Consider the following 12,154-nt stretch of genomic DNA (forward strand, 5'->3'; position numbering starts at 1 on the left):
CTATATATTTCATATTTTGTCAAACATTAAAGAATTTTCATTAACAAACTCAACAATTTTAAAGTGAGCAATGGCAACACTGTAAAGAAAAAAATCTCCGGCACGCGAGACTGTGTATCTGAAATTCTAAAGATATGCTATTTTAAATATTTTGTGATTTTTGCCGCTAAATGGAATTCTATGGTTTAAGTGCGAAGAATATGATATTTAATAAATAAAGGTAACATACAAAACGTTAATAAAACGCCCCTTTGGGCGTAGTATAAAATCTGAAAGCTTTAAGATTTTTATTAGTCCAAAGGAGCTTTATCCCTGAAGGACTATTGTTTTCGTTTTGGGATGTTGAGTTGAATCACTATAAATGTCCGTTTCACTTTTCAAACTGTTGTCACCAAATGTTAGAGTCCCGCATTATATTTGAAGAAATTAAATAATGAAAAATCTGCATAAATGTATGTACATTTCTCGCATTGTGATGAAACAACGGAACATGAGAGCCATCGAATTTTGAATGACGTAATCCTCCTACGAATATGGGCATGTGGAAGACCAAATTTGAAATTTGGAATTTATTTTAATATCGATTTCATATTTTGTAAAAATTTCACGAATTTTTGAGTAACAAGCTCAACGATTTAAGAGCGAGCAATGGCAACACTCTACGGGGGGAAAAAACCTTTTTATCTCTAGAGCGCGGAACTGTGTATCGGAAATTCTAAAGATATGCTCATTTTAAAATTATTTTGCGACATTGCTATTGAGCTGAATTTTACGGTTTAAGTGCAAAGAACACGATATTTAATCAATAAAAGTAACACACGAAACGTTAAAAAAAAGTCCATTTCATTTAAAATCTGAAACCTTTCAGATTTTTTTTTTTTTTCTGAAGTACCTCTTTATGTTAATTTCTAATGAGCATTTGTATGTATCTTGATGCTAGGTGTAGCACAAAGATTACACATATTTTTAAGTAGAACATGTTATGCTCTATAACGAGCATGGAGATCCGGTATTGTATATGTAGAGAACTGAAATTAATCATATTGATAACTATGATTATGTTCAGTTTGCAATATTGTTGTTGTGAAACACTGCAAAATATGTGTATTTTATTTTTTATAATCTTTTATGTACCTATTTTATATTTTTTGTTTTATGTTTATCTTTCGCGCTCTGTTTCCCCCCCCCTATAAATTTTGCGCCATTGGGGTCATATTCAATTCTGCATGGTTGAACCTAGGACGGATGTCATGTTGGCTTTGTACTTACTGTTTTAAGGGCATTCATTCGTATAAATTTTAATCAACAGTTTCGTAATTGTGGAAAATAGATTGTAAACCGCAGTTTGACTCGCAACCTTCAGCTAGTTTATAACAAAGACTTTAGGTGGGCGTACGAGATCCAGTTTTCACAGTGAATACATAAATGATATAAAAATAACGTTTCGTAACGAATGATATCCCTCACAAAATTAACGATTGCTTCACTGATGATTAGAATAAACCTGAATGATTCACATTCACCCGATCCACGCCTACTGCCGAAAGTCTCCTGCCGGCCCAGCTGAGATAAGTTTATGCAAATGCAGTGCTTGGAAATAGATTATTACTTTATCAGCTTATTCAAACAAGCAAGATATAAGTCGATTAGTGGTAAGATTATGCGCATTTTCTCTGCAATGGCGATCAGAACAAGTTTGTACAAATTGAGCATCACCTTATAGGATATCGTCGCTTTGTTTCCTATTCAAAAGAGAAGGCCTTGGACAATTGCAATGTTGCTTTAAGTTTTCTATTAAATCTTAAAAATTTTCTTGCCTTAAAACTGGAATTTATGATTTTGAACTGTGATAGTAAAAAATTCTTAATCAAATAATAAAAAATATCCTTTACAGACAAGAACCGGAGAAAAAATAATCCTTATATTTTGTAATGATAGAATTTCTGCCAACAGTGCTGAAAATTGTCATTTTTTGAAATAATTACACTCAAAGTAAATACACATAGATATCTTCGTATCTCCATACTCCATGAGAAAATTATTCTTTGATTTTTAATCGCCTAACTACTGATGCACCACCTCTTTTATCTCATTATTGGTTCTGAACTTCTTGTCAGAGAAATGTCTTTTTTTGAAGTGCCTATTGAGATTGCTGAAACGATGTATGATATCCTGCCCCTTCATCATGCAATGAAAATCTGATGTTTTTAATTTACAGAGCATGAACGTCAGGTAATCAAAGTTGCTAGTCAGACAAGGTTAGGCTATTCCCAAAGCTCGAATTCAGTGACGTCACTGCACTTACAGAAGTGGAAAAAACTATATGCAGCTTTACAACAGACGGTGAGACAATGACGCCACATAAAACCAGTGACCTCAAAATTTTTGGCCGGAAAGAGCAAACCTTGTAGCATAGTGAGCTCGTAGGTAATTGCTGTTTCCTTCCTTTCGCACATGTTTTCCAGGTGGCCACCATCTTTGCTGTTGTTATCAGTTGACGCTATATTTCTTTGCAAGCCAAAAAAGCTTAGTTGAGACAAAACAAAAACTAGTTGAAAGACATAATGTAGCTGCAATGTGGCCGTTTATTATGCAGTTTTACTTTTTTTAATTTCCTCATTAAAATTATATTTTCTTCTTCGTCTTAACGTATGTTCCTTCACGTATAAAATGAAAACATTTTTGGAGGATGAGATAAAAGTTTGAAAAATAATTATATTAATTGAAATAATGAATAAAATATGTTTTACAAATAAAAAGGAATGAAACAACTTTTTATGCTTCAACACATGAGATCATCGGTGACCTTCATGGTATATAAAAATATTTATTTAATTATATGACATAAACATCATAAGTGATCTGGTAAGAGAATTTCAGAAATTTGCAGAGACATTAGGATTTTTTGGAAGAAGGAGACTTGAAAAATTAGCAGTGCCCTCGCAGGGAATCAAATCACGGACCTCTCGGATATGCGCCGAGCGTGAAGACCATTACACCAGGAAGGCACGCTAAGAAGGCGCGAGAAATACTTTATAAACCAAATAAAAGAATGTGTATTGCCAGTAAAAAATAAATAAATAATTCAATTAAATGAATTTCGAGACTGCATGCGAAATGTTTTGCATATACTTATGCCTTATTTGGCTTTATTACAAAATCACATTAATATAAAAGTAAAATTATTTTTACATTGTTTTTAAGCCAGAATTCATGAAGATAACTTGAAATATTAACTAGAAACGGACATGAACAGATATTCCTTTCAAACTGAAAGTGAAGCATGCTGATGTAAAATTTAAAGGTAGGCAAAGAAGCAAGCTTAGTTTGGCGTAGATTCTGAATTAAAGTCTCTCGAATTAGAGTATTATCAAACACATATCGAAATCAATGGGCTGTCGGCTAAATGTCTCTGTCGTTTGAATGTCCTGTCGGCTAAATGTCTGTGTCAGCTATATGTTGTGTCAGGTAAATGTACGTCTCGGTTAAATATTCTGTCGGCTGATTGTTGTTGGCTAAGTCGCCGACCAAATCTAAGGCTTTAAAGAAAATTTTACCAGTAAATGTTTAAAAAACTTGAACAAACATTAAAAGCATAACTTTTTTAAAAATGATTCTCTACCAGTTCCGTAAAATAAGGAGTTTAAAACGTTCATAAAAATATCAGCAGGATAAATTATAAATTAAGTGTGTTGTAATCGATATCGATCGTACACTTTAAAAAGGTAAAATAAAGATTTATATTATCAAGACCTGCTCTTCTTGCTTTTAAATTGCTTAATTTTTTAAGTAGTAACAAAATTATTAAACCTGAGTGATGAATTAAAACTTTTATAGTTTGCCGAATGGTAGCACACTGAGAATCGGCTATTTGCAAGGATGAGCGGAAGATAAATTAAAGATCTTATGTTTTGAGCAATGGAAACACTTGCTAAGAACTACTTACAGGTTCTTTCTGGTCTTGTCGTCCGTCAGTTTCCGAGGCACAATAACATACGCGAATTTTATTTCGGTAGGACAGAATTTTACATATTAAATCAATACAATATATGTCATCAGAAGTGTAAATATAGTAACCGAAGAAGTCAGAGATTTTATATTCGTTGTATAACACGGTGTGTTGAGTCTCGTGTTTTCTTCGTTGGTTTAGAAATTTTAGTTATCCAGGTCATTTGCCATTCTTTCTACCGAAGAAAATTTATAACACGTCGTTAAATAGACGTTTTGTTAATTTACATTTACACATTTTGATAGCTTTCTAGATTCCTTAGGGTATTTCTAAGCAGGAGAAGTGAAAAATATGCAGTGCTCTCACCGAAACTCGCACCTGAATCTCTCAAATACGCGCCAAGTGTGCTACCGCTACACCACGAAACATGTAAAAACAGGGAGAAAATACCTTATAGCTTAGCTGATCGGTTTATAAGAAAATACGGTACTCTTCTGTTATCAGGATCGGATTCAGAAATGTACGTATGTATGCATGTGTATATGTAGGTATGAGCGTATATGTGTGTGGGCGTACACACACACATACATATGTACACACACCATATGCCTACATGAACACATACATCCATATATACATACATTTCTGAATCTGGTCCTGATAACAGAAGAGTACTGAAAATATATTTTATTATTATTTTATCGTTAATTTACTTAGTAAGGAAATAACATCTTTGTTTTAATTTGTTTGAACAGAAATAGGTTTCGTGTTTCACTTACTCAAATAAATCATATTTTTTCCTATTTAAGATGATATAAAGGAAGGAGAACATAATTATATATTTTTAGTTTTAAAATCTGCGATATAAAAATTCATTTAACGATATTTTATTTTAACTGAAGGATTTATATTAACCGAGAAAAGATTCTATGTTTAATCAAATAAAAAATAATTTCTTAATTTAGTTTTGTTGAGAAAAGTGTAGGAAGAGCGTTTCGTAGTTTAGTTTATGGAAATAAAAATTTTGCATATGTACTTTTAACTGCATAATCTTTTAATGAAATAAAATTCAGTAAATGAAAAAATAAAATTCATTCACTTGCACTACATGATGCAACAGAATTAAGAAAACCCTTTTATTCGAGGTTTTCCGAATAGTCTGTAGTCCCACTTAATCCACTTCATTTGAAGTTTTGCTAGAAACTGAATCTCGGTAATTCTGTGAAAATTGAATTTGTCTAAACGTTTTTGGTATCGTTCTCAGATGTCTGTAGCTCAAGTACTCCAACATCTGTATTTCGAAAGTACAAATTTCGTTAATTGCTTGCGGTTTTTAAAAATAGGAATCTTCCTGCAAGGGTTGCTCTGCTTCAACGGGTGGCAAGAACTGCGGTGCCAGTTTGTCGGTCGGAATTTCTTTCCACAAGTATCCGTTACAGAGAATCTAAATGCATAGCATGTAAAACAAGTAAACATCATAAAAGTGATACATGGCTTCCAGGGCAGTAGTGCAGAATGATTTACTAAACTGTAACGTTTCATGATGTATAATGACCAAGTTGTATTTGCATCTCACTTTACACTTACAAGAACTTGTCTCAGACTTGCCATAAGAGGTTTTCATGGACTTTTAATATTATGGAAACAATATGACAATAAATACAGATGATAGGTATGACAATCAGAATATGGAATTCATCTACACCACTCTAAATTCAGGTCGAAATCGTTATGAAAGAAGATGAAGGTACTTTAATTGAAGCTTTAAGTGAAAGAACTCGACGGAATCCTTATTATTTTACTTGTTTCAGAGAACACTATTAATTCAAAGGAACAATTGGCCCAGAAGGGCTATTAGTCTCGTTCTGGCATATTACACTGGTTCACTATAAACGGCGTTTCACTTTTCAAATTGTTGCCACCAAAATATTAAAGCCCTGCATTATATTTAAAGAAATTAAATAATGAAGAATCTGCATGAATGTATGTATGTTTTCACGCTGTGGGAAAAAAAAAAAAAAAAAGTACCTAGAGACATCAAATTCTGAACAACCTAGTTCTCCACTCGAATATGGGCATCTGGAAGCCCAAATTTGAAATTTAGAACTTTTTATTATCTATTTCATATTCTGTAAAACTTTAACAAATTTTTGATTAACAAGCTTAACGATTTCAAAACGAGGAACGGCAACATTGTACGGGGGGAGGGTAAAAGTTATCTCTGGTGCTCGAGACTGTGTATCAAAAATTCTAAAGATATGCTGTTTCTAAATTATTTTATGATTTTTCTATGGAATTGAATTTTATGGTTTAAATGCAAAGAACATGATATTTAATAAATAAAGTAACACACAAAATGTTAAAAAAAAGGCCCTTTTAGGTATAATATAAAATCTGAAAGCTTTCAGTTTTTTTTAATCTTACATTAGAAAATCGGAATAATATTAATGACGACGTAGTAAAGCAATCCAATAACATTTATCCACTGAATAATCACTGATTTAAGGAATGAATAATCACTGATTTATGAACTGAATAATCACTGATTTATGAACTGAATAATCACTGATTTATGAACTGATTTAAGGAATAATGTAACATTTTTTAATTCGGAACATATTTTGTTATAGTACTTACAAACCGACAGCAGAATAATTTAAGAAATTAAAACGACATTTAAGTTTGATTAAGCAGTTAAGCATCAAATATGAAATATATTTTCAAATTAGAAAAGATCAATGTAAAATCATAAACGTGTAAATCATATTTGAAAAAAAAAAAAAAAAAAAAAAAAAAAAGAGTGGTTTTAAAGAATTCTCGCAACAAATTTATGGCTATGTTGCCCGCCAAAAATAGTTATTCTCATATAAAGTATTCATATTAAATACTCTCAGTTTAACAATAAATCATTCAAATGCCTTTTTATCTTGAAGCTGTAAAAAGTACTTTTATCGATTGAATAATTGAGAAATTAAGGCAGAAATAACACATTTAAACCAAAGGAAGAATCTCCATTTCGGGGGGGGGGGAAATTCGGTAATTCAGGGTAATTATTTTGGATAATCAAAGTTAGAAATGCATGCATAGCAAAAGCAATGTATTAAATTACACTTAAATATATACATTAGAACACACAAATGAAAACGGAAAACAGTTCTAATTCTGATTTTGTCATTCAATGCAAAAAATTGGCTCCACATCTTTGTCTGTCAGGAGGAAATTAGTTTTCTCATATATTTCGCTTTAAATGATTTTGAAATTCTGTACATATATATATGTGTGTAATAATCATATTCTGTATTCTGTGTATATGCGGGAAATATTTACCTTCTTTACCTTTTATCACAGAGCTTAGTATTAGATTCTTAGTATCAGCTACTAATTGTTTACTTGCGGTAATGTGAACGACTGACTTCATGCTAAGGACAAGAACCGATTTTTAACGTAAGGAAGCGCTACTGGAAACGTTGAGATAAGAATTGCTTCCTTGCCCTTTGCCATACGTCTCGCCGAACGCCTATCTAACCAATTATAGTATAGCGGCTTGTTTCAGTCACGACTTCATTACTCCCGAGTTCCCTAGCGGGTAGACGGGCAGGGGTTCTCTCTGTGGGTTCTCGTTAGTTTTCTCAAGGGAGATATAATGAATTCGTTTCCGCTTACTGCATTACACCTTATTAGCAAAAGTCTTCTGACTACAAAACTAGAAGTAGAATGTCTGGTTTGACAAAACTAGCTATTCCGTAGTCTTCCTCGTGATTCGGTTAATTTCTGACTATCTGAGTATTAATTGATTAATTACTTCTTATTGTAGATGCACATATTTGATACAATAGAAAAATTCAAGATAAAACATAATAATATGATGTAATACTAAATAACACAATAATGCTTTGACGATTAGTTGGCATGTCCAACAAAATCAGCGTACCAGCTTGCTGATGGTTGGGGGATGCTTAAGTACAATATATCAAAAATCCTCTGTTCCTTAGAAAAAGTTAACTGGTTTTGGGCATTGCACAATTGTCAAAGTTTTTTATTTAAAAAAAATCTTTCATATTAATTAATAAAATACATTATTATATAAAATTGAAACAGCCATCGTATTTTTTTATATCTTGCACGTACATATATTTATTCATAATCTAAAATTAAACATTTAACAGCTAAATAAATGGCTGACAACATTCCTCTCCCGTAAACTATGAAAGTCCTCCTGAGGAGGATTCTCCCGCCCCCCTGGTTTAAACTTCCTGTTCTAAATCAAAATGCATGATCATTTTATGGAGTTTTTGCATAGCTAAGCTTCTCATAGTTAGCAGCCGCTAAGACGATCACTTCTGAAAGTGAGCAACATTTTTGAGAAAGTATGATACTGAATATCATGAATGGTTATGCTACTAATAGCGACCGTTATCACAGAGGACAAAATTTTATGGAGTCGTAGGAAGTTTACTGTATTTGCATGTACAGACTATTACAAAACGATTGCTTGCGTTAATAGCCCTTAAACAAGCTGATCAGATTTCCAGTTTAAGAGGTGAATTAAGTGACGTAGACTTTCAGACTGCAAAGATTTGTCACATGACCTAGATTAGTAAAAAAAAACTACGGTAAAATTTAATAATTTTTTGCATGTTCTCACGACGAAGAAAGTTTCATATAGTAATTTTTCCATTTTTCATTGAAGACTCACAAGCAAAAGGAATTTTGAAAAAAATGTTCCTTAAGTTGCTGAGTTAAGAGCTAATTCGGCAAATTTGTGTGAATTAAACCACTTTAACTCAATGAAAAACTGCCGATTCTTGATTTGTATAGAATTAAATTTCAACTAGTGCAAAATTTCGAATTTAAGCATTCCTACAGATGGAGTTTAAAATCCATGTTTTTAAATTAATGTATTCCTAATGTAAAAATCATCGTTCGGAAATCTGATTTCGAAAACATAGTATCTAAATTTTAATGCCCCGCCGAACTTCTATTTGCTATCATTCATCTAAATCTACTTCTCTCTTCAAAATGCTATAGCAATGTTCGTAAAATGCTTTCATTGTTACACTAGCTTAGGTCTAAGACCAGGTCTTTAAGAGAAATGAATAAGTTTCTTCAAGAACTATATTGGATGATGTGACGAAATTTGATTCTGTGAGAATAATTTTTTATTTGTACGATTAACTTGGTTATAGGAAACAATTTTTTCCCCCTGACACTTTTATGCTAGTGTTTTTTTTTTTTTTTTTTTTTTCCCCCAGTGTAAAAATTAATTTTGTTTATTTTTACGAACAGGTGGATGTAACCAAAAGTTATCGTAGCTTGATCATCTAACTTTATCTGCTTCATTTCTTAAACTAGAATCATGGATTTCCTACGAGCAAATCGACAGATATTCAGTCTAGCAATCCTTTTGTCATTTATTTACCACACAGAAACGTCTTGTAAATGTATCGAAATCTAATATAATAAAAATCAATCCATGTTCTTTAACTGCTGTTTTTTCTTCTTACAATATGCTCGCTGTATTTCAGTCAAAGAACGTTTTCTACCAGTAAAGTTTAATATAGGCATTTTTATTCTTAAATTAATTTAGTACATATTTAATTTTCTTTGCGATAAATATATCATTTTCAATTTTAAGAATTAGGTAATTCTTATACAACCATTTCTCATCAATTCAGTTTTATTTCCTATAGTCGCATATAGATGGCAGCACAAGGAATAATTGTATAGTGAAGCATTAGCCATTTGCACTACGAAGCAGGTTAATTTGGTAATTCTTACCGTAAAACGGTTCATTAAAATCACTTCAATATGTGAATAAATCAAAATACGAACTAAAACTATATACAAAGTTTATTTACAATATGTTAGCTATTTTAAATTACTCTCAAACACGAAAGTTCAAAATGATTATTAGCCACTCAGTCGGTTCTTGAAACAATTCTCTAAGTCTAAATCGGCAGTCACAACTTATAGGGAAATAGTTTGATATACATTCATTTAAAATAAACTCCCTTGCTTTTTGTCCAAAACTATGACAGCTTTTTACCAAGTAGTAAAATTGCGATACAAGTTTCGTACTCTTCTGTTATCGGGACCCAGAGCAACTCCGTCTCCAAAGATACTGTGTAACTATCTACGTAGGTCAGTCAGAAAGTTTGTTACACTATTGCGTAAATATGTTGCGTCTAAGATTATTTGGAGTGTTTATCGTTTCCAAGTTGACACAGATAAAAGACTCATTTTTCTTTCCTCAATCATGGTTCGCTTGAAAGCTGGCTTGTTACAGATTTTCTTTTAAGCGCCTCAATTATTATAGTTCCAGCAATCACTTTCCCAGACGCATCGTTATCGTTCTAGAGAGTGGATGCTGATTATTACGATCCATGTAAATAAATGTAACAGCCTGTTCGATATAGTGGTTACAGACGGCTGGCTACCACTATAATGGGTTCTGGTTCCATCAGTTTAATAAGACTTATATGTTGCTTCCACTGCAGAATACAAGTGCTGCTTTAAGTAAGAGAGGGTTTTTTTTTTTTTTAAGCCTAAAGAGGCAATTTGTCCAGAAGGGCTATTAATTTCGTTTTGGCGTTTTGCATTGGTTCTCTATAAACGGCGTTTCACTTTTAAAATTGTTTCCAGCAAAGATTAGAACCCCGCATTTTACGTAGGTCAGTCAGAAAGTTTGTTGCAGTACTGCGTAAATATGTTGCGTGTAAGATTATTTGGATGGCACTGTGTGACAAACACTTCAGACATGTACCTTTATCGCGTGACGTAGCAGCTTCCCCGAGGCAAGTTTAGTTTTTCTGGTAATCAGTCGCAAACATGTCTCGACAGCTGCAAATAGCGTCTAAATTGGAAATGCGTGCAGTGATTTGTTTTTTGTGGGCAAAAAGGCGCAACTGCACTGAAATTTATGGGCAGTTGCGTGAAGTGTATGATAAAAATGCAATATCACGTCAAGCTACCACGAAATGGTGCAACATGTTTCATAAATGGACGTACAGATATTGACGACGTTGAGCGCGAGGGAAGACCATCAACTGCAACAAATTCGGAAATCGCTGTTCGCGTGAATGAATGCATTCTTGCAAACAGACGCATAACGATAGACGAAATCTTAAATGAACTGGATATTTCTCATGGAAATGTGCATAAAATTATTGCCGATCACCTTAAATTTCGTAAAGTTTGTGCTCGATGGGTGCCACGTCCATTGACGGAGGAACATAAAGGAAAGCGTTTTGAACGTGCATTTGCATTTCTGCAACGTTACCAAACGGAAGGAAATGAATTTTTGGACAAAATTGTGATTGGAGATGAAACTTGCATTCACCACTTCTCACCTGAAGCGAAACGCAGCTCGCTCGAGTGGAAACATTGCAGTTTCCCGACACGAACAAAGTGCCGAACTGTTCCATCTGCAGGAAAGGGATGATGACGCAGTTTTTCAATAGAGAATGCATGGTGCATACAGAGTTGATGCCAAAGGGTGCCATAATTAATGCATCTTCTTATTGTGAAACACTAAAACGATTGCGACAGTCACTTAAAAATCGACGGCCAGGTAAACTGATACGCAGTCGCATGGACCTCCGACCTAAGGTTCTACACCAATCAGAGTTATATGTCCATGCGATGGAAAAGAATCTACAATCCACCGCCAGCGGCATTCACTGAATCAATGATAGTAATATTACAATGCTAAATTGACAGTGTCATCTTTACAATAATTGTTACATAATAATCCGTATGAAAATACATATACGATCAATTAATAATTACATTGTCATGGATAGGATCTATGTTGTGGAGAGTGGAACTTATATATCAACCAGTTTTTAAACCTATGTCTTCTTCAATACATCATAACTTCATATTCTTATCAGTTACACCTAATGATGTGTGTCCGTATTATTTTTGCAGTTATCCATAGAGTAAGCAAGTCACATCAGTTCAGGCAATTGATAGTTCCATAGCCCAAAGTATATGATGTTCTGTAGGCTATTCTATGTTCACTTTTGTTAAATTCATCGTTCAAGTAGTGTCAAATGGCATTGTGCTTTTGCATGACAATGCAAGATCGCATGCAGCAAAACAACATGTGTTTGGTCCCATGAAATAAGAACTTCCAAAGCAACGGTACCAGTCGGATGTCGAAGTGAAAGCTGCAGCCCAACAATGGTTATCGAACATTGGGCG

General features: G+C 33.3%; 1 protein-coding gene across 1 annotated transcript; it reads left to right on the plus strand.

Moving 5' to 3' along the window:
- The first annotated feature begins 10,898 nt into the window (after positions 1 to 10,898).
- Positions 10,899 to 11,390, plus strand: LOC146996153 (histone-lysine N-methyltransferase SETMAR-like). The gene has a single exon (XM_085821374.1). It carries the CDS (start codon positions 10,899 to 10,901, stop codon positions 11,388 to 11,390), a length of 492 nt encoding a protein of 163 aa, XP_085677500.1.
- The last annotated feature ends 764 nt before the right edge of the window (positions 11,391 to 12,154 follow it).

This window comes from Stegodyphus dumicola, chromosome 7 (assembly GCF_044657685.1).
Source record: "Stegodyphus dumicola isolate Sdum_Otavi_A_Nest chromosome 7, ASM4465768v1".
NCBI lineage: Eukaryota > Metazoa > Arthropoda > Arachnida > Araneae > Eresidae > Stegodyphus > Stegodyphus dumicola.

Excerpts from the sequence above, each read along its gene's own strand:
- LOC146996153 (XM_085821374.1), top strand. The coding sequence starts at position 10,899 with ATGCAATATCACGTCAAGCTACCACGAAATGGTGCAACATGTTTCATA.